The 24,307-nt window shown below is 40.3% G+C and overlaps 1 protein-coding gene across 4 annotated transcripts in view; it reads left to right on the top strand.

Annotated features, from left to right (window-relative positions):
• FAM107B (family with sequence similarity 107 member B) overlaps positions 1-19,375 on the top strand; it is a 61,517-nt gene extending 42,142 nt beyond the window's left edge. For all 4 annotated transcript variants that reach the window (XM_064504798.1, XM_064504805.1, XM_064504808.1 and 1 more), the window contains 3 exons: positions 8,913-9,096; positions 13,923-14,076; positions 16,114-19,375. In XM_064504798.1, coding sequence (XP_064360868.1) covers positions 8,913-9,096; positions 13,923-14,076; positions 16,114-16,230 — 455 coding nt within the window. In that variant the 3' untranslated portion in view covers positions 16,231-19,375. The remainder of the gene's footprint in view (positions 1-8,912; positions 9,097-13,922; positions 14,077-16,113) is intronic.
• Positions 19,376-24,307: the final 4,932 nt, after the last annotated feature.

Here is a 24,307-nt window from a genome sequence, read left to right as displayed (position 1 = left end):
CATGTGAAATGCTGAGCTCGCTTGGCCTCCTTTTTGCTACTATGCCTATTTAATGTGCAGCTGCCCAATTAATGCAGAGTCCATTGCAAACGCTTATTAATTACACTCACAAATTCATAAATTTGTAAAAGTAGAAGGGATAATTATGAACCTGTAATTTAGTCTCTGTGAAACTGAACAGATTTTGGATTATCCATTGCAAGTCTTTTAGTAAATCCAGCATTTCATTTCCCTCACTTTTAAAGTGTATACCTTATTTTAAGAATATCTTAAGAATTTAAACAAAACAGCTTGCTGTGCTGATCATATTTGCATGAGTGCCAAGTAATCTACCTCCTCTCTTACTCCAAAATTTTCTTATATGTATCAAGGATCACTTTATGTTTTTTGGCTTATTGCTGTCATAGACTTCTGCCCAGCTGAATATATACCAGGGCCCCAATCATCATCATCATCAGCAGCAGCAGCATCAAAGCATCCAGCAGAGGTTTCTGTCCAGGGAGCATGACCTATGTTCTTTGCTCCTGGACCTTGCTTAGCCTCACTGGGGGACACATTTGGACCATTTGCACCAGATCTTTGTGAAAAAATACAGAACAAATGCAAAAACAACAGTGTGTGTGTCTGTCTCTCTCCCGGATGGCCGCATATTGTTGAAGTCTTGTGAGCTAGATTTTAGGAGTGTTCAAGACTCGCCAGTCTGCTTTTAGGCATCTGAAGTCAGATGTTGGAAATGTTTCCACCGTCCATATTAATAAGGGGCTGCTGGTGGTTTTGGATTTTTTTTTCCAGAAACGTACCTCTCTAGCACATAGTGTTAAACCTTTTTAATGCTGAATAGCCACTGGCCGCTAATGCTGATATTGTCAGAAATAAAATAACTTAGAAGTAAGACTTTTCTGCTAAAACAGTGTGGATCTTTTGTTTGTTTGCTCTGAAGTATGGCAGTTTTGTATAAAGACATTGATTTTTGTCACTGTTGTGTCATGTTCCCCCTTTCTTCCTCTTTTTTTGGTGATAGCTTCTGTTGCTGTCTATAGGAAGTCCTTTACCACTGGGTGACACTGTTTGATAGTTCTTAACACTTGCGTCAGTAAAGCCCTGAAGAAACTGGCCTCTAATTCTTTGGACTTCTGATTTAGAATGAACACTGTATTTTCAAATGAAATCCCATACGTTGATATATTTAGATCGACCAAATTTGTCCTGATTTTAAATTTAGTGGTCCAAACTGACTAGTCTGGAACATTGGTGTTACCCTGTAGCTACTGACAGTAACTGATTCTGGGTTTTCTGGGGTTTTTGTTTTTGCTTTTATAACCTTAAAATGACCTTAAAATGTGTCATTTCAGAATTGCATATAAGTCACTGTTGACCTACATGTAAATGAATTGCTAGTTACTTTTTGGGAGTAACTCAATTGCAAAATAATCCTGTGCAGTCCATCTCCCGGGAAGCGTAATTTGAATGATCTGCTTCTCCTGCAAGTCATGTTTACTGTGGTGTGTAATGATTATCTGTGTAGCATATTGATGAAAGCCACGTATATATTCAATTGCATGCCTTAGCTGGTCATGATTTATTCCTGTCAAAGGAATCGCATTAGATTTGATGGAGGGGAGGGTGTGCGTGCATGTCGCGTTGATGCATAAAGTATCTCTTATTCTGCAGAAAGACAGCAATACAATTACTGAGGGCCTTTTGGGTACGAGGTGTACAAAATACTGGGCCTTTCCCTTGACATCAAAATGGTTTTCCATCTTGGGATTTCAGTAATCACAAGGACCCTGAGCAAAGTGAGTTTTGTCTGCATCTGACAAAAGGGGACCTAGTCTCCTCCTGCTATAGTAAATGTAGAGATCTACATTTCAGAAATCAGAGATGGGTCTCCGATTCCTTCTTCCTTCCCTATCCTCTCACACTTCCCCTGGTGTAGAGATCTGTTTCTACAATAGGAGAGGAGAGGCAATTTCTTTCTCTCTTCCTCAACCTCTAATTACATATTTTCATTGGTACCTTTTCAGCTTTTTAACTGAGCCAGAGAAGAAACACCACTCTGTAGATGCTTACTTTTAGCTGGTTTCAAAACTGCTGAGCGAGAGTTTCATCACAGGTCCTGCAGCCCCTGGGAAAATTATTTTGGATTAGCAAAAATTCTTATTCTGGTGATTTCGGTGGAAGATAAAAATATTCTTAATGTTCTCTTTCCACCTCTATTTTCCAAATAGACTGCAGACCGAGGGAGACCAGCCGTTGTGTGCTTACCAGCATTGGTCTTTAGCCCTCAGACTCTGGGGGGATATAGGCTCTTGCCTTAGCACCCAAGGCATGGAGCACTACCCCAAATTTTGCATCATCTCCCTTCCTTTAGGTGTCATTGCCAATGCAAACATCTTCAGGATGACTCTCTTCTCGTTTCTCATCTAGGGGATGTTTTATCTGTGCTTTTGTTGACATTACATTCTCAGCAGTACTTAAGAGAAGAAAATGAATGTTACTGGATTTCCTTGAGATTTTGAGCGGTTCAGTTCATTTTAATATCTGCTAAAGTGACTACAGCATTTTCAGTGGCTGAAGCCTGATTCTCCCCATGTTCCTGACCTCGCTGAGATTGCTTTGCCTGCCTTGCTCAAGTGAGGGGGAGCTGAGCCATAGTTGCTGAGAGAAGGTGATGTGGGCCTTCAGCCTTCTGGCAGCCACATGAATAATGAATCCATTAACTGCTGATAGCATTACCTTGTTTCCTAGATTTAAGGCTGGAGCCCGGTTGACCCTGTTCACTGCCATTCTAATCAAGAAAGTGTTCTGAGATAATGTGATTGTGTTTATGTCTCGGGCATGGTTGGCCTAATTGCAATGTCATTTATCAAGGCTCATAACTTTTTAAGCACGCTGCTTCAAGACCTGTCGTTGCATGCGGTGAGTTACAGGAGGAGGATGCAGCTGGGTTACAAATAGGTTTAACAGAAACTTAGCCATTATCATTTGCATTTAATAGTGCTGTTAAGATAAGGAGGTTTTCCTTGCTGGTGTATCCCAGTGCAGTAATCCCAGTGTTATGCCACGGGAGAAAGTTTACCTATATTGAGAGACATTGTAAGGAAGGTGCTATTTGTTGAACTGTCCTAGCAGAGTATGGACCAAAGCTTTTCAGGCTTGCTACTTCTTTCTGTCTGCTGGGATCTGAAGCTTTTGAAGTACATGACAAACAGCAGTGAGTTTGGCCTTGCAGAAGCTCATGGTGGTTGCGGGGATATTTTTATGTTGTATGTGAGTGAGCTGTGGTACAGAGAAGTGAAATAACTTGCCCAAGATCATAGAGTAAGGCAAGGCCAGAACCAGAAACAAAAACCAGGTACCTGCCCAAGGGTTACAGGTCTGGTGAGCTTCACTCTGTGTGAAGGACAGCGATATAGTAAGTAATCTGATAACAGGAGGATGTTGAATGAGTGATCCCTATAGCATGCTAGGTACACACTGCCCTAAAGGTGCCCCAATTTGGAGGTAAGTGAAGACACTCTTTAATGTTCTTATGATCTAGAAGCAAAATCCTTGAAACTTTAAAGAGGCAGCTGGCCTTCTCGAACAGAATATGAGGGTCGGGGAGGAATCGAAGCGTCCAGCCTGCCTCTCTAGTTCTTTCCTCTCCCCTCCGTAAGGGCAGTCTTTTTGTGTTTTGCCATGATCCAAATCTCGCGACCACGTTTAGTTGCAAAGGACAATGTTAATGAGAGCCAAACTCATTGGACAGCAGCGGGCTTTAGCATCTTGGCTGGGAAGAGTATTTCTGTATTCGGCTTTGAGGAACTCCTATTGTGAATGAAACAGTGAAACAAGAGCCACGGGGTGTTATAAATCGTTTCTATAATCAAGGATTAATCAAGTAAATCTCTCTAATCAAGTGTCTCTTACTACGCTGAGAGCATGTAGATAAAAATGATAGTGGAGGTGAGCTTTTATGTACAGTGTTCAGATGGTCACTGGAAAGCACAATGTGGATTTACGCAGCTCCTTCAGTGTCCCTCCAAGCCTGACTGTACATGGCGTTGCTAGTTATAAAATGTTTGGGCAGAGGCATGTTGAAGAATTTTTATTCTAATTCCTCTCAAAATCAGGAGAAGGAGAGTAAAACCATATTTCCTCTCAAAGAATGCCTTTGGGTTACTTGTAACAAACCACAAGTCTATGCAGTAGTTTAAAGATCTAAAAATGTAAGTCTTAAAAAATAGTGCTTGCCGGTTTACAGTAAGGTTCAGAACAGATGTTCGAGCTTTTTTAAGAATAAAATTTTACTTCAGGAGGTATTCAGTGTTTGAGCTAATGCTTCTGTGCAAGATACTAATTTAAGGATTTATTAAAGCAAAAAGGAAATCATGTGAATTTAGCTCTAGTGTAATTTTTGGAGCCCGGACTAGTCTATTATTGTGATGTTAATGTATATTTTTAGGCATTTATTTGTTTGTTTTTTAAGGGGTCTCAACTCTACCTCTGCTTTCACAGCTGGAAATAATTGCAAGAATCATTTGAAGGGTGAAAATGCCCTATATGGGCATAATAATATAAATATATAGTGTTGCACAGGAATTTTTGTGTTCAGATTCGCTATGTAGAGGGTGATCTCTGGTATGAGGAATACCAGTGGGAAAATAAATGCAATTTCCCAAATGTCATATAAACACTGAGGTTTTTTTGGCATAAGCTTCCCTCTCTTTCTGAAGCCAAGGGAGCCCTGTTGTAGCAAAAGCTCTGGCAGCTGCTGAATCCTTAACCCGCTGTTGTTAAGATCTGTTTTGAATCTGTTAAAAATGCTAGTGGCTGTCGAGAGCTCTCTTTGCATGAGTCTTTCCAGTGTTACTACCATTAAGGGACTTTGCTGAAAACCCCTCTATAAACAGAATAAAAAAAGAGGAGCATTAGAAGCAAATGTGTTTGTTGGAGGTGTTTCCCCCAAATGTAACTTGTGTTGGGGTATGGAAGCAGCATGCAGTTGCATGTATTTGTTATTAATTCGAAGGGTCTCGTCTGTTCTCACCGAATTTACTTGCGATTCACTCATTTATTTTCCTTGAAAGGCATGTACATGACCTCCTGGTCTCGGCTTTCGAAGCCTGAGGTGTCAGTGTGATACTTCTCCATCTCTCTAAAAGCATCTTTGTGAGAAATAGAAATATATCGAAATATGAAACCTCTGTCTGGGAGAGCACTTGATAATCAAGTGGTTTTGCTACAGAGAGATTTTCTTTGTCTAGTGGGATACTGGAATAGCTTTGCAGTCTCTTTGGAGAGTCAGAAATTCCTCTTCCGCACAGACTCACCAGTCTGTTCTCTCTCGATAAAAATCCTTGTGTACATAAGGAGTCACGGACAAAGTTTATGGGAGAGTTGTTCAGGCAGGACAAGATATGGTAGATAAACACTTTTGTGTTGCTTGTGCAGCAGCAGCTAATACAAAAAAAAGCACTGAGGAAGCACCTGCCAGATTAGTGGGCATGTAAAACTGCAGCTAAAGCATCCCCCAAATCTGCCTTTCTTTCCTTTTGGAGTAAGGTAGCAGCAGGACTCAGGAGTGGGTTGTGTGTTCTCAGCTGATCATGTAACAGTAGCTGATTTGAAGGAGCCTCTCGGATGCTATTAAGGCATCATATTCCTGTTAAACGATTGTTTAGATCAAGGTACAGAGAAGTTTAAATGCTTCATCTAGATTCAGTGAAGCAGAATTGCTGGTCAGAAGAGACCTCTCTAGTGAAGCTAATAGCGGTGGAGAAGCAGTCTCACTGTTATATCCAGTGAGGATTTGAGAGCAGCTTTGTGGGTTGTGACTTTTGTCCGTGCCTCAGTTTCCTTATTTCTTAAAGTCACCAGCGTTTTGGCGAAGTGCTTTGATGTAAGTGTGAGAAAGTGTGGCTAGAAATAGCACTGCTCTTGTTAACTGTGTTGTGTGTGATGTTACATAGAGGCTCTGCAGAACTGGATTGGTGACCTCCAGCTGCGCTAAGATTTGCGAAGGGTTTAAGGGGATTCTTTGAATGGGGGACCTGGGTGCCCTATTTCTTTGGCTATGTTTTTGGAAATCCTAGTTGAAATCACTTGTAGCTTAATCACACATGGAAAGACTCTTCAGTTCCTGAGGGAATTCTATTCATTCAAATTTGCTGCTAGTAATGGTTCATGTTACATTGGGAAACCACGATTCCTGACCTCAGAGCTGAATACGTGTTTTTAAAAATAGAGACAGGACAGATGAAAGAAGACTTCATTTTAAGTGTTTGCCAGAAACAAATTTGCATGCTGCAAAATATTACGTCAAGCTTTGAGAAATGATTGAATCAAATTGTGTTTAAAAAAGAAAATAGTACATTGTTTGTGACAGATTAGTTGTAGGTATTTCAGCATTTTTCATATTGCCTAAGCAAATAGGAGATTTGTCTTAGAGGCAGGAGGTCGTTTTCTGATTTACTTTAGTGGAGAATCATAGATCATAAATGATTTCTAAAAAGCTCACAGCCATAATCAATAATCTGGAACTGATAGAGCAATATGGAAAGCAAACGTTATATATGGACCCTCCACTTATTTTATGTATGGCATGCAGTTAAACAGCAGAGGATTTGAGAGATGAGTTCAGTGGAGGACCAGCAAGGCTTGTTCAGCCTGGAGAAGAGATGGCTTCCAGGAGGCCCAACAGCAACTTTCCCATGCCGGCAAGGAGCTCATCACAACGATGGAGCCAGGCTCTGCAGTGCTGCATGGCAGGAGGATAAGAGGCAATGGGCATAAGCTGGAAAAGGAGAGGTTCATACTGAGTGTAGGAAAAACTTTTCCACCATGAGGATGGTCAAGCGGTGGAACAGGTTGCCCAGACATGTTGTGTACTCTGTGTCCGTAGCAGATTTCAAAACCTGCCTGGGTAGAGCCCTGAGAAACTTGGTCTGATCTCAAAACTGACCCTGCTCAGAGCAGGAGGTTGGACTAGAAACCTCCCAAGTCCCTTCCAACTTGATTTTTCCAATGTTCCTCTGTATCTGGTGGATGTGGTGATAGCTGGTTGCTTGACTGAAGTAGGAAGGACTCTGAAGTGTAGTAGCAGTATTTTTATTGTACGATCAATGTCAGTAAGAGATTTATGTCACGTACAGCAGTATGCTTGCCCAGTTCTGAACTGACAGTGAATCTTGTATTCGTTTCAGAGGTTCCCGCGGGAACGAGCATCCCCCCAGGGTTCAGAGCCTCTACACATACATATGCCTTGGAAAAACTAATGTGCAGGCCACTCTCAGGGTGGCTCACAGTAGTAAGCTGTCCCTCATAGGATTTGCTCCATAAAATCTTGATGTGTGAGGTGTAGAGCACCAATAAAATACAATTCACGTTATCCGTTCAAGTGAAGAAGCTGGAAGGGCTAGGCCAGATCCACTAGACGTAGTCAAATCCAGAGTGATTTCCCTGCATCCACGGAAAATTTAGCCTTATTGTTTCACTACTACTTCTATAACTACGCATGCAGCCCAAGTGGAGTGGTGGTGGTGTTACCCTGTATTAATGTGCGAACACATGACAGTGGACATCTTTCCACTGTGTCAACCGGACTTCAGATCGGGCCTTCTGAGCAACAACATGAGCTTTCTAACATAAACAAAACAAAACAGTTTAGCGATTAGACAGAGACCGAAACTTAGGCAGGTTTTACAGCCCATTGAGTCAGAAAGTAGGAAAGGGTGGCAACACTGGGATCTAAATTAAAGCTCATGTTCAACTTTTAGTGGAAAATAGGTGGCAAATCCCCGTGATTCTCTGTTTCTTTTCATAGCTCCACGCCATAAGGTGTGCAGTATTCAGCTGTTCTGTCAGGCTAATGGGGGTCTGTATTTTTATTTGTCTTTCATGTCACATCGATTCATCTCTGTAAAACCCACCTGCTGGGAGATTTTTGTCTGTTGAAGGGACCAATGTTTGTGTCATCAAACTGATAATTGCAGCATGCCAGTTTGTGCACACGGGTTTCGGTGACAGTGAGTGGCGACAGAATTGCTCTGAAGGTGTTTTGTTTCAGATGCTGAGTTCTTTGTGACTAAAGCTCTTTAACGGAAGGAGGTATTAATGGTCATGTAAAAATTATTTGAAAACTATAGTTTACTTGTCAGCTGTTCAGTAACAGTGTTGTAAATTGTTATATAGATATGCTTTCCACAGTAGGATAGGAAAATGCCAGAACTTCAAATGATATAAATCCTGGTGGTTTTATTGGCTTTGCATATCAGTGGGGTTCTGTGGATTTTTTCACTAGGCAAAGTATGGCCTTCAAGAAACAACCTCACTCAGCGTTTTTTCCCCGACCTCTCCACTCAAAAATTCCACTTGCCGCCCCCAAAATTGAAGACACGGCAATTTTCCCTTGAAAGCTCTTGCTTGGTAGCGTTGCAATACGCTTCAGGGCTTATCCACATGAGGTATTTTCCCTGTAGTTAGCATGAGACTGGTGGCAGAAAGTGAGAGTCTGTATGGTTTTGATACACATTATCAGTATTCAATATAGTAATTATTTAAAATGTCTTTTGGATCTCAGTATCTCTGATCTAAAAATGCTTCATTTGAGTAGACTTACTAAAATCAATGGGGCTTTGCTTAACCTAAAGTGTGTGTTTAGTTGCTCTTAGAATGGGGAGAAGCTGTATCCAAGTCAACAGGACGAAGACTTCTGGAGATGATAATGTTATAAAATTGTCATCCATTTAACAAGATGCTACAGATGTTTGCTCTGAGAGCTTGTACTTACTGGAAACAAGATTCACTTAGAAAAGCATAAATGTTATCAATGTGATATATTTATACCACCTTTATCTATCTTAATACATCTTTAAAAGATCTTTCAATATGTACTTACCACACTGTTATTTTTCTTCCCCGTTTTACAGATACCTTGAGTGAGGACACAGGACCCAAAGATCCATATCCCATTCCAAGAAAGATTATGGCTGAACCAGACTACATAGATGATAACAATCCTGAGTTAATTAGACCTCAGAAATTAATTAATCCTGTGAAGTCATCCCGGAATCATCAAGATCTCCATAGAGAGCTGCTTATGAACCAGAAAAGGTAAAAGTCTAAAAATTGCTCTTTTTTTAACCTTCTCCTTGAGTGCTAAGTTTAGCAAAAGAATATTTTACCCAAAACCCAGCAGACACTTTTTGTTGACTCAAATCTTGTGGACAAGAAAACTTTGTGATTCTTAAACTTGGTATTTATTTATGTTTGAGTTTCAATTAAGTTGGTCTAACCCTCTTTTTCCTTGATAATTGTATCTTCTTTGCAGAACTTGGGTTGTTTGAAACCAAACATTTTTGCTATCATTTTAATACTGAATCTTCATTTTAAAAGCTTTGCCCAGGTTGTCTGCTGTTGAGTTTATGTGTTGTGTAATCTGTGGTTGACCTACACCAACCAGCAGGTGGGATACTTTGCAGAAGTCTGACTAAACAAATAAATCAGTATGATCTGCAAAATACTGGAATAATAGTTGTAAGAAAGCTGAAGTTTGCCCCACTGTTTCATCTGTGGGTACTGACCTAACTTTAGGCTTTCCACATCTGTTCTGCTGCTAGTAAAAGAATATATTGAGGAAGTTGAACACAAGACCGGTTGTTGATTTTGCAGTGAAGCTCTGCAAAAGCTTGTTGTAAAAGGCTTTTCACTTTGTTCTTGTGAATAGGCATTAAGGGTACATTTTAGGAGAAAATGGTTCAGTTTTCTTCTGTCACGTTTCTGTATGAGACACAGGGCACTATAATTTGTCCTGAGCTCTTAATTTTATCAACTACTTGAGAAAATTTTGTTGTTACCAGCAGAATCATAAAATCTGCAAGTTTTTACCATTCCCAGCAGACTGAGTTTAGGGGACTACTTCTAAAACAAAGAAATCATATATTTTATTTCAGATGAAATTCTTCTTTATTTACTTGATCTTTCTTAAAATGCAGTGTTATAATCTGCTGCTGGTTCTGCTGCTGCACAAATGTTTCTTTGTATGTTATGCAAATGTTGCTTCCTTCATTCTGGGATGAGATGTGCGGCTGTTGCTTTGTTTACTGCTTTTGAAAATGTAAAGATCTGGAGCTTGATTCCATCGACTTCAGAGAGACAGGGACTTGGCCCAGAGGTAGCAGAAGTTGTGTTATTAAATCTCTTCAACAAAGGAGGACTTGTTTAGAAAACATATTAAGAAAATAGTCATGCAACTGCATGAAGGCGAAAAAGCCACCAAACCTGTGAGACTCATCAATTAAACAAACAGAAACAAACAGAAACGAACTCCAATTTAAATTAGTGATTTCATGGAGATTCCCTGTGTTAACTTGGCATCAAGAGTGCATGGTTATCCTAACAGAAGTTAAGACTTGATGTCTTCCTGCCCATTCTGGGAAAGATTAATTGGAACTTGCTATTCAAGACTCTTTTTTTATTAATCTGTTACAAGATCTATAATTTTCATCCTGACACAGGCCTTGGAACTCATAAGTTCTTTGCGTAGTGACATTTGGTACAAGGCATTTAATCATTGTTTACTCATTCTCTTCCGTTGACTTTGTTGAATGCTACAGGGGGATTACAACGTGGACACTGCCATCTCAGGAAGTGGGTTGGACTTCCTTTGCTCCCTTTTCTTTGTCCTCCTTGGTTTATCTATGTCATGTCTACTGTTGCGATGTTTCACTTAGGACTACAGTAACAGATGCACCATGAGTATCTTCTCCGTAGACTGTCTCCAGAGCAAAGAGTACAGGTCTTTGTGAGCTGAAGCCACTCAAAACCAACTTTTCATAGGACAGGGTGTGGGGATCCACAAAACAAAAGGGGAAAAACAGTATTTCAGAGTGCACTTGATGATAATAAAGTTACCATCAACAGCCATTCAGGCTTTTTGAGACCAAGGATCTTGATAGAGGAGATGATGCAGCTATTGCTTTGGCTTCTCCAGCATACCTGGATTTATATATTTGTCATTAAGAGTCATATTCTGAAAGTTTCTCCTTTTTGCCTTTGACGTTGTGTTATTCCGAGGAGAGAGAGGGTCTTTTCTGCATGTAATAGCAAAATCCTCAGAAATGGTAGGTTTAGATACTTAATTCTGAATGCATTGCACACACAATACAGCATTCAGCTAGTGATGAAGTAGAAATGTTTTACAGAATACCAATTGAATTGGAAGGAACTGGCATTTAGGTGTTTTTCCTATTTTTCATTAATGGGATTAAACTTCAAAGTCAGTTTCTAGCACCAAGAAGTTTATAGGCATTGAAAGAAAGAAAGTTGAAGTTTCCCGACTTAAGATCTTTTCTAAAGCCTGCAGAGGCTGCAAAGGCTCTACTTTTTTTTTCTTTTTTTCTTTTAAAGTTTATAACAGCATTAACTACTTTCAAATAGTATGAAGTTCTTTTCTTTTAGGAGAATATCCTATTACATAAGAGTTGTGGTGTCCTCAGTACCTACTCTTTCTCTTATTGTGATGCTGATTAGCTGCAGCTGTTAATTTTAGATCCTTATTTATTGGTGCAGAAATGAAATATTTTGAGAGTTTTCATTAGCGGATAAACTGATATTTTAGAAAGAGTTGGAACTCTGTGCTTCATGCCAAAGTACCAACTCTGATAGAGGCTTTTCTATGATACAGATACTAGGCTGGTGTTCTGCTTTGTTGCTGCAAATTGCAGTATGAAAAAATTTTAGTGCTCATATGAAAGTGTTGCTTAACACACACCTTACTCCATTGTGAAGACTCAGTGTAGGCACCAAGAGCTTTATGACCAGTCAAATCTGAACAGCGTTTCTGAGTCTTCAAGTTGTCAGTGCTGATCCGACCACAGTCTCTGTGCCTAATGTAAGCAGTGTCCGTTTTGTCTTAAATTAATAGTTATTTACTTTCAGAAATGGTAGTCATTTTGGACAAGGATGAAGGTAATGGTAACTTTAGGCACTGATCACTTACATTAATGTATTTTTACTTATTAGGAGTCAACCTTAGCTCTGCAGGCCATTGCTCCTGTTCCTTCCAGATGTTAATGCTATCAGCTAACTGGTGTTAAAGCACACTTTGCTTCGTTTATACTTAAGTTTTAGGTTCTTTTATTTAACCAGAAGAGCCACCAAGAGGTGATAGAAGAAGCCTGTTTGTTGCTTTTCCTTTTTAAATATGAGGGTGAAAGTGGCATTGAAGTTGCAGTTGTTCTGTCACAGATCTGACTGCCAAACCCATGTGATTATACTGAGAGGATGTATTTATTCTTATTTTCTGCAACTGGTAGTTGTCCCTCTTGCTACAGCACATCTAAATCACTCTTGTGCCTCTGCTTTGTTACATGCACAACCTTACCAGAGAAACCAGGAATGAGCAATGTTACTTTGCAGCTGCACCTGGTTCCTTGCTATCTTGGTTGGTGTTCACTAGCACAGAAACTTCTATTGACTCAGCTCTCACTCACCGGGTATTAATGATAAAAAGGGTCACTCCAGCTTTTCTCTGCTTGTCTTAATTTTTGTATGCATTAAAATGATAATTAAATAGCACGAAACATAAAATATTAACAAAATCTTGTGACTCTTGTTGCATTCAGACCATGAGAAATTATATTATGAAAAATACAAAAGAGCATTTGGTGTTGCTGAATATTTGATCTTGCTGTCAGTGTATGTACAAGGATAGAGTATTGCATTATATATAGAGTCATTCATAGAAGTCATGATAAAATGACTTTTTAATACATTATTGGACAAGCTGTCAGATAGGCATATTATAGAAGAATTAGGTAACCGTAGAAATCTTAAGTAGGGAAGGGTAAAAATCTGCTTCATGGAAGTTAATTCATATTAAAAAATTAATTTAGAAAATTAAAAATGGCTGATGTTAAACAGTGTTGAATGTTTTCATGTACTAATCTTCCCAGGTAAGGAGACAGTAAAAAAGGCAAATTTCAGATCTCTCTGCTCTGACTTAAGTGACACTAATATCTGAATAATGGGGATATCTCTGAAACTTTTCATAACAAATTTTGAGAAGTTCATAGCGTAACAGAGATGAAAGAAATAGTTGAAGTCACAAAAATAAGTGTGTGTGTGTGTGTGTATGTATGTATATAAATAGTCATGCATCTTCCCAAAGAGTAAACTTTCTCATTGTAGAGTAGTTGGCTCAGAAAATGCTTTGCACTGAACAGACTTGAAAGAATCAATTGATGTACTGGCTAAAATCTTGCAAGGGGGAGAAACCGCCACCCTTTTTCTGGTCTCCAAGGTGACTGCAACTTTTTTTATTCCAGACTTTTGTTGTCTCAGCCTCTTTCTTTGTGATTTTGAGTTTAGGCTGGCAGCTCTCACCATTCTCAATGGAAGTAGCTTAACAGCCAGCTGTAACTACAGTTCTTCAAATTGTGAAGGAAGGACAGAATCCTCGATTTTCAGGAGCAATGTAATAAAATCCAAATCTCCAATGGAGACCATTTTTTAAGTTCTGCCCTTGTGAACTTCTCTGGACACAATCCCCCAGCAAGGGATGCAGTTTTTCCCAAATTTTTGTTTCTAGCTCCACCAGCATCTTTATTTGAGATAGTTGTTAAATCCATTCCTCTGGAATAGAGAGAACAGAGGGAAGACTAAAGATGAGAACAAAACTGAATTATCCGGGAGAAGTACTAACGTGCATGTTAGAAGAAAATATCTTTCAGAATAATGGGGCTTAAATTCCAACCTAAGACTTTGGTTAGAGACCGCTAAAATATCTGCATATTTTTTTTTCCTTTTAACTAATGTACCTAAAGAGGCATAAGTTGATTTGAGGAAAACCTGCCTACAATTCTGTATAAATTTCTGTTTATTAAAAGTGATCTCTTTCTTCCCCATTTCCTCTTCCCTCCTCCCATTTAAACATGAAGGGGTCTTGCACCTCAGAACAAACCAGAGCTGCAGAAGGTGATGGAGAAGAGAAAACGAGATCAAGTTATTAAACAACAAAAAGAAGAGGAAGCACAAAAGAAGAAGTCAGACCTGGAAATAGAGCTACTGAAACGGCAGCAGAAGCTGGAGCAGGTGAGATTGGAAATAACACTAACTTGACACATCTGCGTCTGAGCTAGTCACCTCAGGCTCCCTTTGTAGACAGGAAAGAAGCAGCAGCTTGTCTTAAGGCACAGTTCGTCTCATCAAATGCAGACATCTCTTTTAGGATGAGTCAAATCCCACCGAACAATTACCCATTTCTTTCTGATTATATAGGAACCACATATAGATGTCTACCTTTGGTCAAATGAATCCTGCTGTGGACAACAGGAACATGTGTGGAGTGAGTGCTGGCCATATTTGACCATTGAAACTGTGGTGAATTATCCACTCCTTATAGCCTTTAAATTAAGAGATTGTCCACTGAGAATGGATGTTAGGCTGCTGTGCATCAAAACTATATGCTTAATGAATAAAAAAATCAATTGATTCTTTGCCCTGGTTTATGTCAGAGACTAGGTGACTTTAAACAGATTTTTTGTAGCCTTATAAAATGTATGAGTCTATTGGCAGACTTTTTCAAATGAAAAGAAAAAATCTTCGCACTGTAAGCACAGAGATGATGTGGAGTTGCAGTCCATTGCAGTGACGCTTATTACTATGTATAGGGCCAGCCAAAGGTCTCTGAGCCTCTTAAGACACTTTGTGTACACACGAGGAAAAGTATCCACAGTGAAAAAGCCTCATCAAGGAAGTGACTCTGCAAAAGCATTGCATTTATATTTAAATAAAAGAATCCTTTAAAACAGTATTTACTGTTCCTCTTAACAAAAATCAGTGAAGCCAAATAACTATCCTATTAAAAATGATCTATAGTCCAATCATTATTGAGGGTTTGGATTTTTTAATTATAGGATTTTTTTAATTAGCTGTATAAATATTTTGGGGGAGGAGAAAGCTATTGTAATTTCAAGAGTATCCTCCTGTTGCTTTCCTCCTCTGCTTTTAGGAAGGTGAGGCCAACTTCAGATTGTTCTGATTGTAGGAAGATGCCCAACTTTAACTCGAGCCATCCGGGGACATATGTAGAATAGACAATTCTCTTAGAAGAAGAAAAGCTTGCCCATTACAAGCAATTTTGTGACTTTGCAAGCATCATAGGAGTGACATTAATTGACAACATGACTTATGGAAGAACATTGCCATGATTTACTGTAACGAGGCATGCCCCTTGTCGATGAGCCAGAGACAAAGAGCGGTACATGGTCCCCATTAATCAGGGAGACCTTGGTGTGTTCATAGGAAAAGCTCCTTTCAGGATTACTTTCACTCTTAGTTTTCTAAAGAGTTGTTTCTTCCTTTCTGCTGACTTACTTGCCTTCACTGAGGATCACTAAGTTGTCCTTACTCTATGCAATCTGTGAGCAATGTTCTGTGCTGGCACAAAACGTTCTGTGCCTTGCCACACAGAATGTAGTGTCTCACCTCATAGATAACTTTGAGTGTCTGCAGGAGCTCCAACTGGGTCAAAAATGTCAGCAAATGGACTCTCAGAACTGAACAACCAATGGGGCCAAGGAGATTTCTTATTTTTATTGATCTTTGTGATAGGCAAAGCAGATAAACCAGAAGATGCTTAAGTTAGATACCTAAATCCATAGGTAGACACTCAGAAATAAATTCAGCAAGTGTGCTCAGTAATGGCTGTTCATATGTGTTCTCCCATGAGACAGATTTTTCTTGTCCTGCCCTAATAGCCAGAGCAGGGAATTATTATTATTTCTTTAATGAAGATGTCCAAGAATTTCTTCAAAAATGCCTTACCTTGTTCTCTTACTGAACTAGCAGAGTTTTTGTCCATCTGGCAAAGGTGTTTGGAGGCTTGGTGGAATGAGCTAAAGCCAAGGATTTGAAAAGATTCATAGTTCATGAGAACAGATACTCCCAAAGAAGTACAACTTTATCTTTTCCATGATGGAAAGAAAGGAAGCAATTTAAAATGTTTTGCATGACTAGTTATTGAGGTCAAATGTCTCTGTCTAAAATGAAATCTCTTTTTTTTTTTTGTATTGTATTTCAATGTTTTGTTTTATATACAATTTTTTTTACATGTGAATCCATTTTAAGCTGGAACTTGAGCAACAGAAAATGCAAGAAGAGCAGGAAAATGCACCTGAATTTGTCAAAGTCAAAGGCAACTTGAGGAGGACGGTCCAGGAAGCAACAGATGCACCGGACTCCTAGAGCCAGCTCCCGCTTAGACTTCCAGCGTTCCAGTGGTGGCTGCAGAAAGGCTTCTGCAGGTTGTCTCAGATTTGTCCCTCAAGAGGGAGAATAACAGCATCCAGGTGACACTTGCTGAAGAAGAGATTTTTTTTTTTTTTTTTTTTAATTCCTGGGACGTGTAAAAAGACTGTAACATAAACAGGTTGACTTGCCAAACGCAATCCTGAGACTGGATAAGGAGTCTGTTTGTCAGTTTGGTGTCATGGACCAGTCTGAAGTGCTTTCTCAGAGATTTTAACCAGGGATAGTAGAGAAACTTCTTCAGTGTTGCACTGCTTTATCTCTTGTGATCCTAGTTTAATGGAGATACCAAGATTATATTTTGCTTTAAAACAAAAAAAAAAAAATCCTTTTGCTGTGCAGGTAAATTTCCTCCTTCCAGCTCTGCAGCTTGTGTATAGCCCACAATAATTTGCATTTAATTAGAATTTGGATCAAATCTGGGAGGAAATGAGGTATGCTGATCATCGCTGCCCATCTGCACTGGGATAGATAGGTGTGGGAGAGCTGAGAATGCTTAAAATTCACCAGCAGTGAACAGCTAAGCAACCTTAAACCCCAATTCTCCCTGTTGAGAACGTAGAATCTGGGCTATGGAAGAGCAGAAATCTGATGATCCTCCCACTGGGGAAGATCCACAAGCTGATTTCTCTCTGTCTTTAAACTTTTCCCTTACAATATCGTGTATAGGCCTGGGCAGTGTTACCTGTGAATTTAGCTCTGTCATTTCTCAATGCAAAATGATCCGTCTTCTAGTTTTTTTTTTGAAATCCTACTTTGCTGTTGTGGCCTTTCTCCTCCAAGGACATGCTGATCTGAATACAGTGTTAACACATTACTTGGTAGTGTTTAAATTTATTTCCTGGCATTGAACGCAGGGATCTGATTCTGTCACTAGGTCCTGCTTAGCTCTTACAGGAACTTATTGCAGTTCCTGCAACAGAGCAGTATTTAAACCAGGCCAAACTGATCATTGGAATCTACTGAAAGGGATTTCTTTTTTTTTTTTTTTTTTTTTTTTTTTTTTTTTTTTGTTGCCCTAAAGTGAGGCATAAAATGAAATTCATTTTATCCCATCCTTCCTCGTGCCTCAAGAAAGAAGGGAAGTGTGTCATCATTGAGCCTTAGGATCCAATTCTGTCACCGTCTGCCTTTCTGCAAGTTGCCTTTGTGACTTGCCTTTGAGTAAAATACTACTCATCTTGCGTAGGGATGGCAGATCTGATCCTTCATGCTTATGACTACTAGTTACCCAGGAAAGCCTGGGATGAGGAGGGGGGAACAGATTACTCATGTGGGAATATAGAATTGGATTCTTAACTGGTGCGAGTGGGTGCAGATAACTTATCTTGAGAAGTTGGGGAGAAATCCTCATCTTTGAGTGGCACATTCCTAGCTCTCACTGAAGCTGTGTTCATCCATACCAGCTGAGGATCTACTCATGGTCTTTGCCTTAGGATGTTAAACAAAATAATTTCTACTTTGTAATTGCATTGAACATAACTGCTTGAGAACACTTTTTATTAAGGTCAACAGTGGCGTGTTTGTATTGTAAAGATGGTGGGGGAGGGCTGATTTGTTTGTTTTTTAGTTTGTTTTGCCTTTCTGGTAGATATTGGACATTTTAAATACAATTTCAGCTTAGTACTTGGGACAAAATGCTCCCAATTAGCAATGTCTCCTAGATATAGCCTTCCATTTGTCAAGATCCAAGCATTTCTTACGAGGACACAATCAGATCAAGAGTAAATTAAATTGTGATAAGTGTATTGCCATTGACTTAGATTTTCAGTGTGACTCACGTCTAGAAGATTAAATGTGAAGCTGGTTTACTAGACTCTTCAGATTGTGGACTACGAAAGACAAAGGCCAAACAGAAGACTCTCCTATGTATTTTCTCAACAAAGGAACACCTTAACTGTTGCAGACTTCTTCCCTCCCTCCCTTCCTTCCTCTGGAAGGAGAGGATCTTCATTTCTGGCAGCACATTGTTCAAACACTTGCACTGATTGAATTTGTTTCATGTTGTTGATTGTTGAGGCAGCACTGTATGCTAGATTTCCATACCACTATTGTTTTATCTTAGCCTTTCCCTGCCTACCACACTTCTTAATATCTGTTGGTTTCCACTCTGCAATTGCTTTCTGTTCAGTATGGAAATCTTTGGAAACTGGGGAGAAACCCTCTTTTGCCTTGACAAGACCATTTCTTAGCCATTTTCCCTCAATGAATATGGCAATCCTCCTGTGCATACACAGTGAAGTGAATGAAGCTGGGCGTAATCCAGATGGCAGCAGCGTCTGTGCTGGGGGGCACTGCTCTTTGACTTCAGTGAGTGTTGGATTGGGCCCTTTAATGATGAATGCTTTCTGCTTTCTCTTCATATTGGCTTGTGATTCAGGGTAGAGTTTCTCCCTCTGAAACACAGGAAGCCAGAAAACACCCTTGTACATACAGTGTGAAGTAGATTTTTGTTTCCAGTTGCAATTCTCTATACGAATAGGACATCGTGTTTGTTAGAGCACCTTTTCTGCTGATCTTTTAGGCTAGGAATCCACATCACCTTTGTGTTGATTTGACAGGCAAAAGCTTGTCTTTAAAATCAGGATTGGGCTAGAATGTGCAACCCTTAAATGGGTGGTCAGCTAGTCACACCACAAGTGTCCTGTGCGGCTGCTCAAGTAAGAAACTGCTTGCCAGCGAAAGCAAGCAATTGTTGATCTGTTCTTTAGCTATATGAATTTTGAAGCAATCCTGCAAATACTTCAGCGAGAAATCTTTCTGATTTAAAAATGGCTCACTTTTACCACTTTTGCTTCTTAATAAGGCAGTACTTTTTTAAAACTCTCTTGCTTTTGATAGTATAGTAGTAAATTTTTAGACTCTTTGTGACTTTAACCTTCTGTTAATATCTGCATTTGTGAGTGTACATATATAAATATATATAAATATAAAAAGGGAGCCTTAATGGATTTGTTTTCATAATTTAATATTTTTTGTATTTGCTCTTGTATAATTGTTTTTAACTAAAGGTATTACAAAAATGAGGGTGGAGTACTTAGAACCAAAGTTATGCTTAATAAAATCTACTACATGCTTGGAATATGCAGTGGTGTCTGTCATGTCCTGCTGAAGTCAAAACCCTGGAGACTGCAGTGAGATATCCAGGTTATTTAAAATTCTGCAGTGCGGGGGAAGTATCAAGATCACAGTGACTCTTCGTTCTTTAAAACTTCACCTGTGTTTGTGTGTGCAAAATTATTGGCAAATCGTTTTTAAAGATGCAGAAAAAAGTTTCTATTATCACTTGAATATTCTTGTCACAGAAAATTTTTAGAAGGACTGTGTAGCTGTTTAGCTAATGCAAGGTAAGGCAGCGTGAGGAAAACATGTAATGGGATTAAATAATTGTGGAAATCATTCCCTGTTCTGCTAACTTTATTAAAATGCACGAGGCAAAATTCACCCTTGGAATCACCAGCACTACAACAACTCCATTCAAAAAAGGCAGTGAGAAAATAGCAATGAGCCTGGTCCTGGGTTCAGTCCTACAAAGGACTTTAGTAGAAATGCTTCAGTCCTACAAAGGCTTTTAGTTTAGCAGGCCTGTGGTTCTAGTAGGGAAACCTGGATGTGTAAAAGCAAGTACACGCTCATATGGTTTGTTGGGTTAGGGTCATATTGTTCCATGCCTTACAAAATTGAACCAAGAGCAAAATCCTATGTTAACAGCAAACTGAGAGAACTAGCGATAGGGGGAATAGGGCAGGAAGAGGTGAGAGAGATGAATTCTTTCTGAAAATGCTTAGATATTAATGATGAGCCCTGGTCAGCCAGGGACAGGAGTTGATGGAAGGAGAGACAGAAGTGCTAGGGTGAAATGAAGTGGGGGAGGAGGAGAGGAGCAGTGAATTCAGAACAGATGTCAGGAAATGCTTTTTCCTTCAGAAACAGCTCAGCATGTGGAATGGATCCTGACAGTACTGCTGATGCAATGATGCTGGACCTGCTCCAGGAGCTGTCAGATGTGGGGGAGGTAAGAAAGAATAGAGAGTTAATAAGGGATAGGTTTCTGTGGCCTGTTGAAGATATTGCCCTGTGCTGTCTTACCTCAAGCATGTCCAAATGTGTTTTGAATTATCCTTTGATATTTCACTCCAGCTCCAGAAAGAAAACAGAGTGGAGGGTGTTTGATCTGCTTTTGTAGCAAGTCCAGCAAAAAGATGATCTTCCTTTTGTATGCTTTTTTGGATTGCACTGAGCTAATACATTTTGTCATGTGGCTTTTGCAAGCACAGGTCTGCCATGGAGGGATCCTCACGATGGGGGCTCTGTTTGTGCTCCCCTGGCCGTATGCGAGTTGGTTGTGTCATGCCATAGCTTTGTGGAAAGAAGTACCTTGGCCACTGTTACAGGGGCCATAAATTGTCATTCATAATTTAAAATTGCTTGATTAGACTTGGGTTGTCATTTGCACTGCAGTAATGAACTGAGTAAGGTGGCTGGATAGGAAATGACTTCCCTATTGCGGTTTCCATAGGATCAGTACTCATATCTGTAGGGTGAAGAATGGGAGGGCAAGTTTGATTCTCAGCACATACCAATGGGAAGAAAGTTCAAAGTGGATGAGATCTGGCGAAGCAGAAAGACGAGGTATCTTTCCCCTACCACCTGCACTTTCAACTATTTTCATAGCACTTGAAATCTTTCACCTGACAGGGCAAAGTTCTGCAGTGCTCTTGTAAATATTAATGATGCCTCTCCTTGGTGGAGGCGATGGAAACTGTGGCCCAGAGGACGTATTTAGCGATGGTAACAGAACACAGATCTCCTGATTTCCACTCCTGTGCTCATCTTTCATGGCCCATTTTTTGAATTGCTTTAGACCTTGTTAAAGGCTTCATTCAGTCCCTCACACTGGCACTTGCTGCCTCCATTGCCTCTCTGAATTTACCTAGAGACTATTTCTATTCCTCTTTGACTGGGTACCTAGGGGTTCATCGCGCTGAACATCAGATGGGTACCTTTGAGCTAACCATCTGGATTTCATTTACATCAGTGCAGAGAAGCCAACCCTCTGGACTGCAGGTCCTTTCCTTTCCTTCGATTATAAGGGAACCTGCATGCATAACTCAGCGGGAACATCATCTATGCTGTAGGACTCTGAAGCTGGATGATTTGAATGCCACCTATTAATTTTTCCCATTTTTATAATGCTACCCATTAATTTTTTTCACAGAATTTTGCAACTTAATAATGATTAGGCACCCAAATACCTTAGTAGATATGGCCTTAAATCTCTTGGTGCTTCCTAAATAGAGATAATGATCCCTCCCTTTCCATTGCACTTCCCAGCTGTTTGTACAGGCTCTAGTGCTTGCTTAGAGCAGTGGAGTCCTAATCCTAGCTGATCCCGAAATGCTGTTGGAATAGGTGGCCTGTACAAAGGGCTAGTGGGAAGGGACCTGCAGGGCTCTCACTATAGCTGTAGTAATAATTATCAGAATAATAATTTTCTGAATTAACTTCTATTATATATCCCAAGCCTAATCTCTCCAGTTGATGGCATAAGCAATTTAATACATATTGAAGCTGGCACAGGGAAACTTCAGACTGATTAGGTGGGAAGAAATTTGTACTACTTTCCCCCTCTTCAGCTGCTCAGAAACAAATCTTTCATAATGCAATTGAAATGCCAAGTCTGCTTCATTGTGCTTGAAAATTAAAGAGTGCCCAGCAAGCCTAAGCCCCTTAGCAGGGTTCATTTGAAGCTTGTATCACACGGTATGAAAAGGCAAAGGAAGCGGCCTGCAGAGCTCTCCCTCGTGAAAGCCGAATCCACCTGTCGGCACATCTGAACTTTTCTTTCTGAAAAGGGGGATCGCTTTGTTTTGTGGTGTGGGGGCTTTTCCTGTTGAGTCCGGTAGGATATCTTCTTTTGAACTCTTTTTTGGTAAATGAAGCCTAAAAGATGCTCCAATGAAAAGCTGAACAGGAATTTGCTTTCATCACTAACAGAAGAAAAAGAGAGACTTTCTTCAAACTTACGCTGTCAAACCTGGGAGGCCTTTCCTCACAGAACAGTCATGGATTGTAATGAGTAACTTTCCTCAATGTATAACTTCAGCATTTGTCTTCAATCAGTTTCTTGGCTAGTAGTTTAGGTGAGTTGTCCTCCGTGCTGGGTTGTATTTTAGGATCCCATTGTAAAAAGTTGAACTGAGGTTCTGTTGGAAAGGGTGGCTTTGGAAAATGTGCTATTCTTAGTCACGTGCCCCCTACATTTCAAGACTATTGGTTCATTAGGGAAAATTTCCTCCCATTTGGGATATATTTAGAGTTAACTCATTAAATATCAGGGAGTAAGTTCTCTTCACAACAGAGCTCTTGTATTTTTGTCGTTTCCTTGCGCCAAGGGAGTTCCTCCTGCACCAAGGGAGTTCCTCCTTCGCCAAGAACTCTGTTGGCTACGTAGTTGTCAGGTAGTCTTCCTAATCCCCACGACTGGAGGTGAATAGCAAACTACTGACAGCTTTAAAGTCCCCTCAGGGGGAAGACCTGCTAAATCCTGATGCTCAAGAGTAGGAATCCCTGCTGTTTGGGGAGGGGAGGAGAAAGGAGGTGATAAAAGGAGGACTGGACAGTGGGGGAAGGTGAGACCCTGACCAAGTTCATCTCCTTATCCAAGATTAAGCAGCAAGTCTCCCTTGAAGGTGAGTACGGCCTACAGCCCTGTGCATGACATCATGTGTTCCTGTGTTCAAATCTAATGTATCATATGTCTTGTTTTTTCTTTCCCTGAAGCCTCATTGTGCTTTTGATTCCTCTTCTATTGTTTCCTTTCACCCCAAACTTTTGTTGCCTACTCAGGCCTCCCTTCCCTTGGATTATTTCCCAGGGCTGGTTTGTAATGAAAGGCATTTAATTAGTTACAAATTCTTGGATTGGTGCATAAACTGGGTGTTTGAGGCTGACAACCACACTGACTTTCAGGATGAAGGGAACCCAGCCTGACCCTCCACGTGTTGGTGTGGGGAATGGAATCAAAAAATATTCTATATGCAGGGGGAAATAGCAAATAGGACTGAAAAAAAGGAGGAGAAAAAAAACCTGAGAGTGTAAAATGAGCCTGGGCAGCCAACAGTAGCATTAGGCCCAGGAGACTGGATGTCTGACAGCATAAATGAGCAACTAGTATAGCTGTATCTGAGCTTTGTCTCAGAGCCCCACTTAGAAGGAAGGGAGGGTCATAGTGATAAAAGCCTGATGGGGATGAGAAGGTGGATTTAGGAAATGTGTTGTGTGTTTAGTAATAAGCCCAAAACACGTAGAGAAGCAATCCCGTGGCAAATTCCAATTGTCCTGTTTAAAGCAATAAGAAGACTCTCTGAATTATTTACCATCCAGATTATTTGCCTCTCGTACACTAGAATCGAGAGCGGCTGTTTCCAGGGACTGTTGAGACACGATGAATACCTGTGCGCCTCGATTCCTGATTTTCACACATTTTCCGGCGCTGCGGCTCAACTCGCACACGCTGCTGCCATCTCCTGGGGTGAGCGGTGCTGAGCGGGTACGTCGCAGGGCAAGGATCGCCTGGGACCTTGGGGGCAGCCCTCTGCAGACACTCCCAAAATCTTTCTCGTAAAATGCATCAGTGCTGAGCACTTGAGTCTTACTGTATTACAATCTGGTACCTTCCTGGGGAAATGTGAGATCGGTCCCGTGTTCTTTTCATTATTTATGTGATGATCACTACTGTTCCATTGCGCTAAGACATCATGCTAAAAAGCTGTGACTAAACTTCAAGATTTCAATGATTTGGGAGCCTAGACTCACAGAGGTTTTTGGTCTCCTGGTTTTTATTAAAATACCCTGTCTCTCTTTGAATTCTGCTGGGACAGAGGGGCGAGTTTTTCACAGAGAGGTCTGCGGTGGCCCTTGTGGACTCTCCAGGACCATCCTGCCTGGGTGATCGCTGGAGAGATCCAAGGTGTTATCAGGATGCTCTGGAGGCATAATAAGCTCAAATGTG

This window comes from Dromaius novaehollandiae, chromosome 1 (genome assembly GCF_036370855.1).
Source record: "Dromaius novaehollandiae isolate bDroNov1 chromosome 1, bDroNov1.hap1, whole genome shotgun sequence".
In the NCBI taxonomy this organism is placed as follows: domain Eukaryota; kingdom Metazoa; phylum Chordata; class Aves; order Casuariiformes; family Dromaiidae; genus Dromaius; species Dromaius novaehollandiae.
Note: the sequence above shows the minus strand (reverse complement) of the source record. Positions and strands in the feature narration are given on the sequence as shown.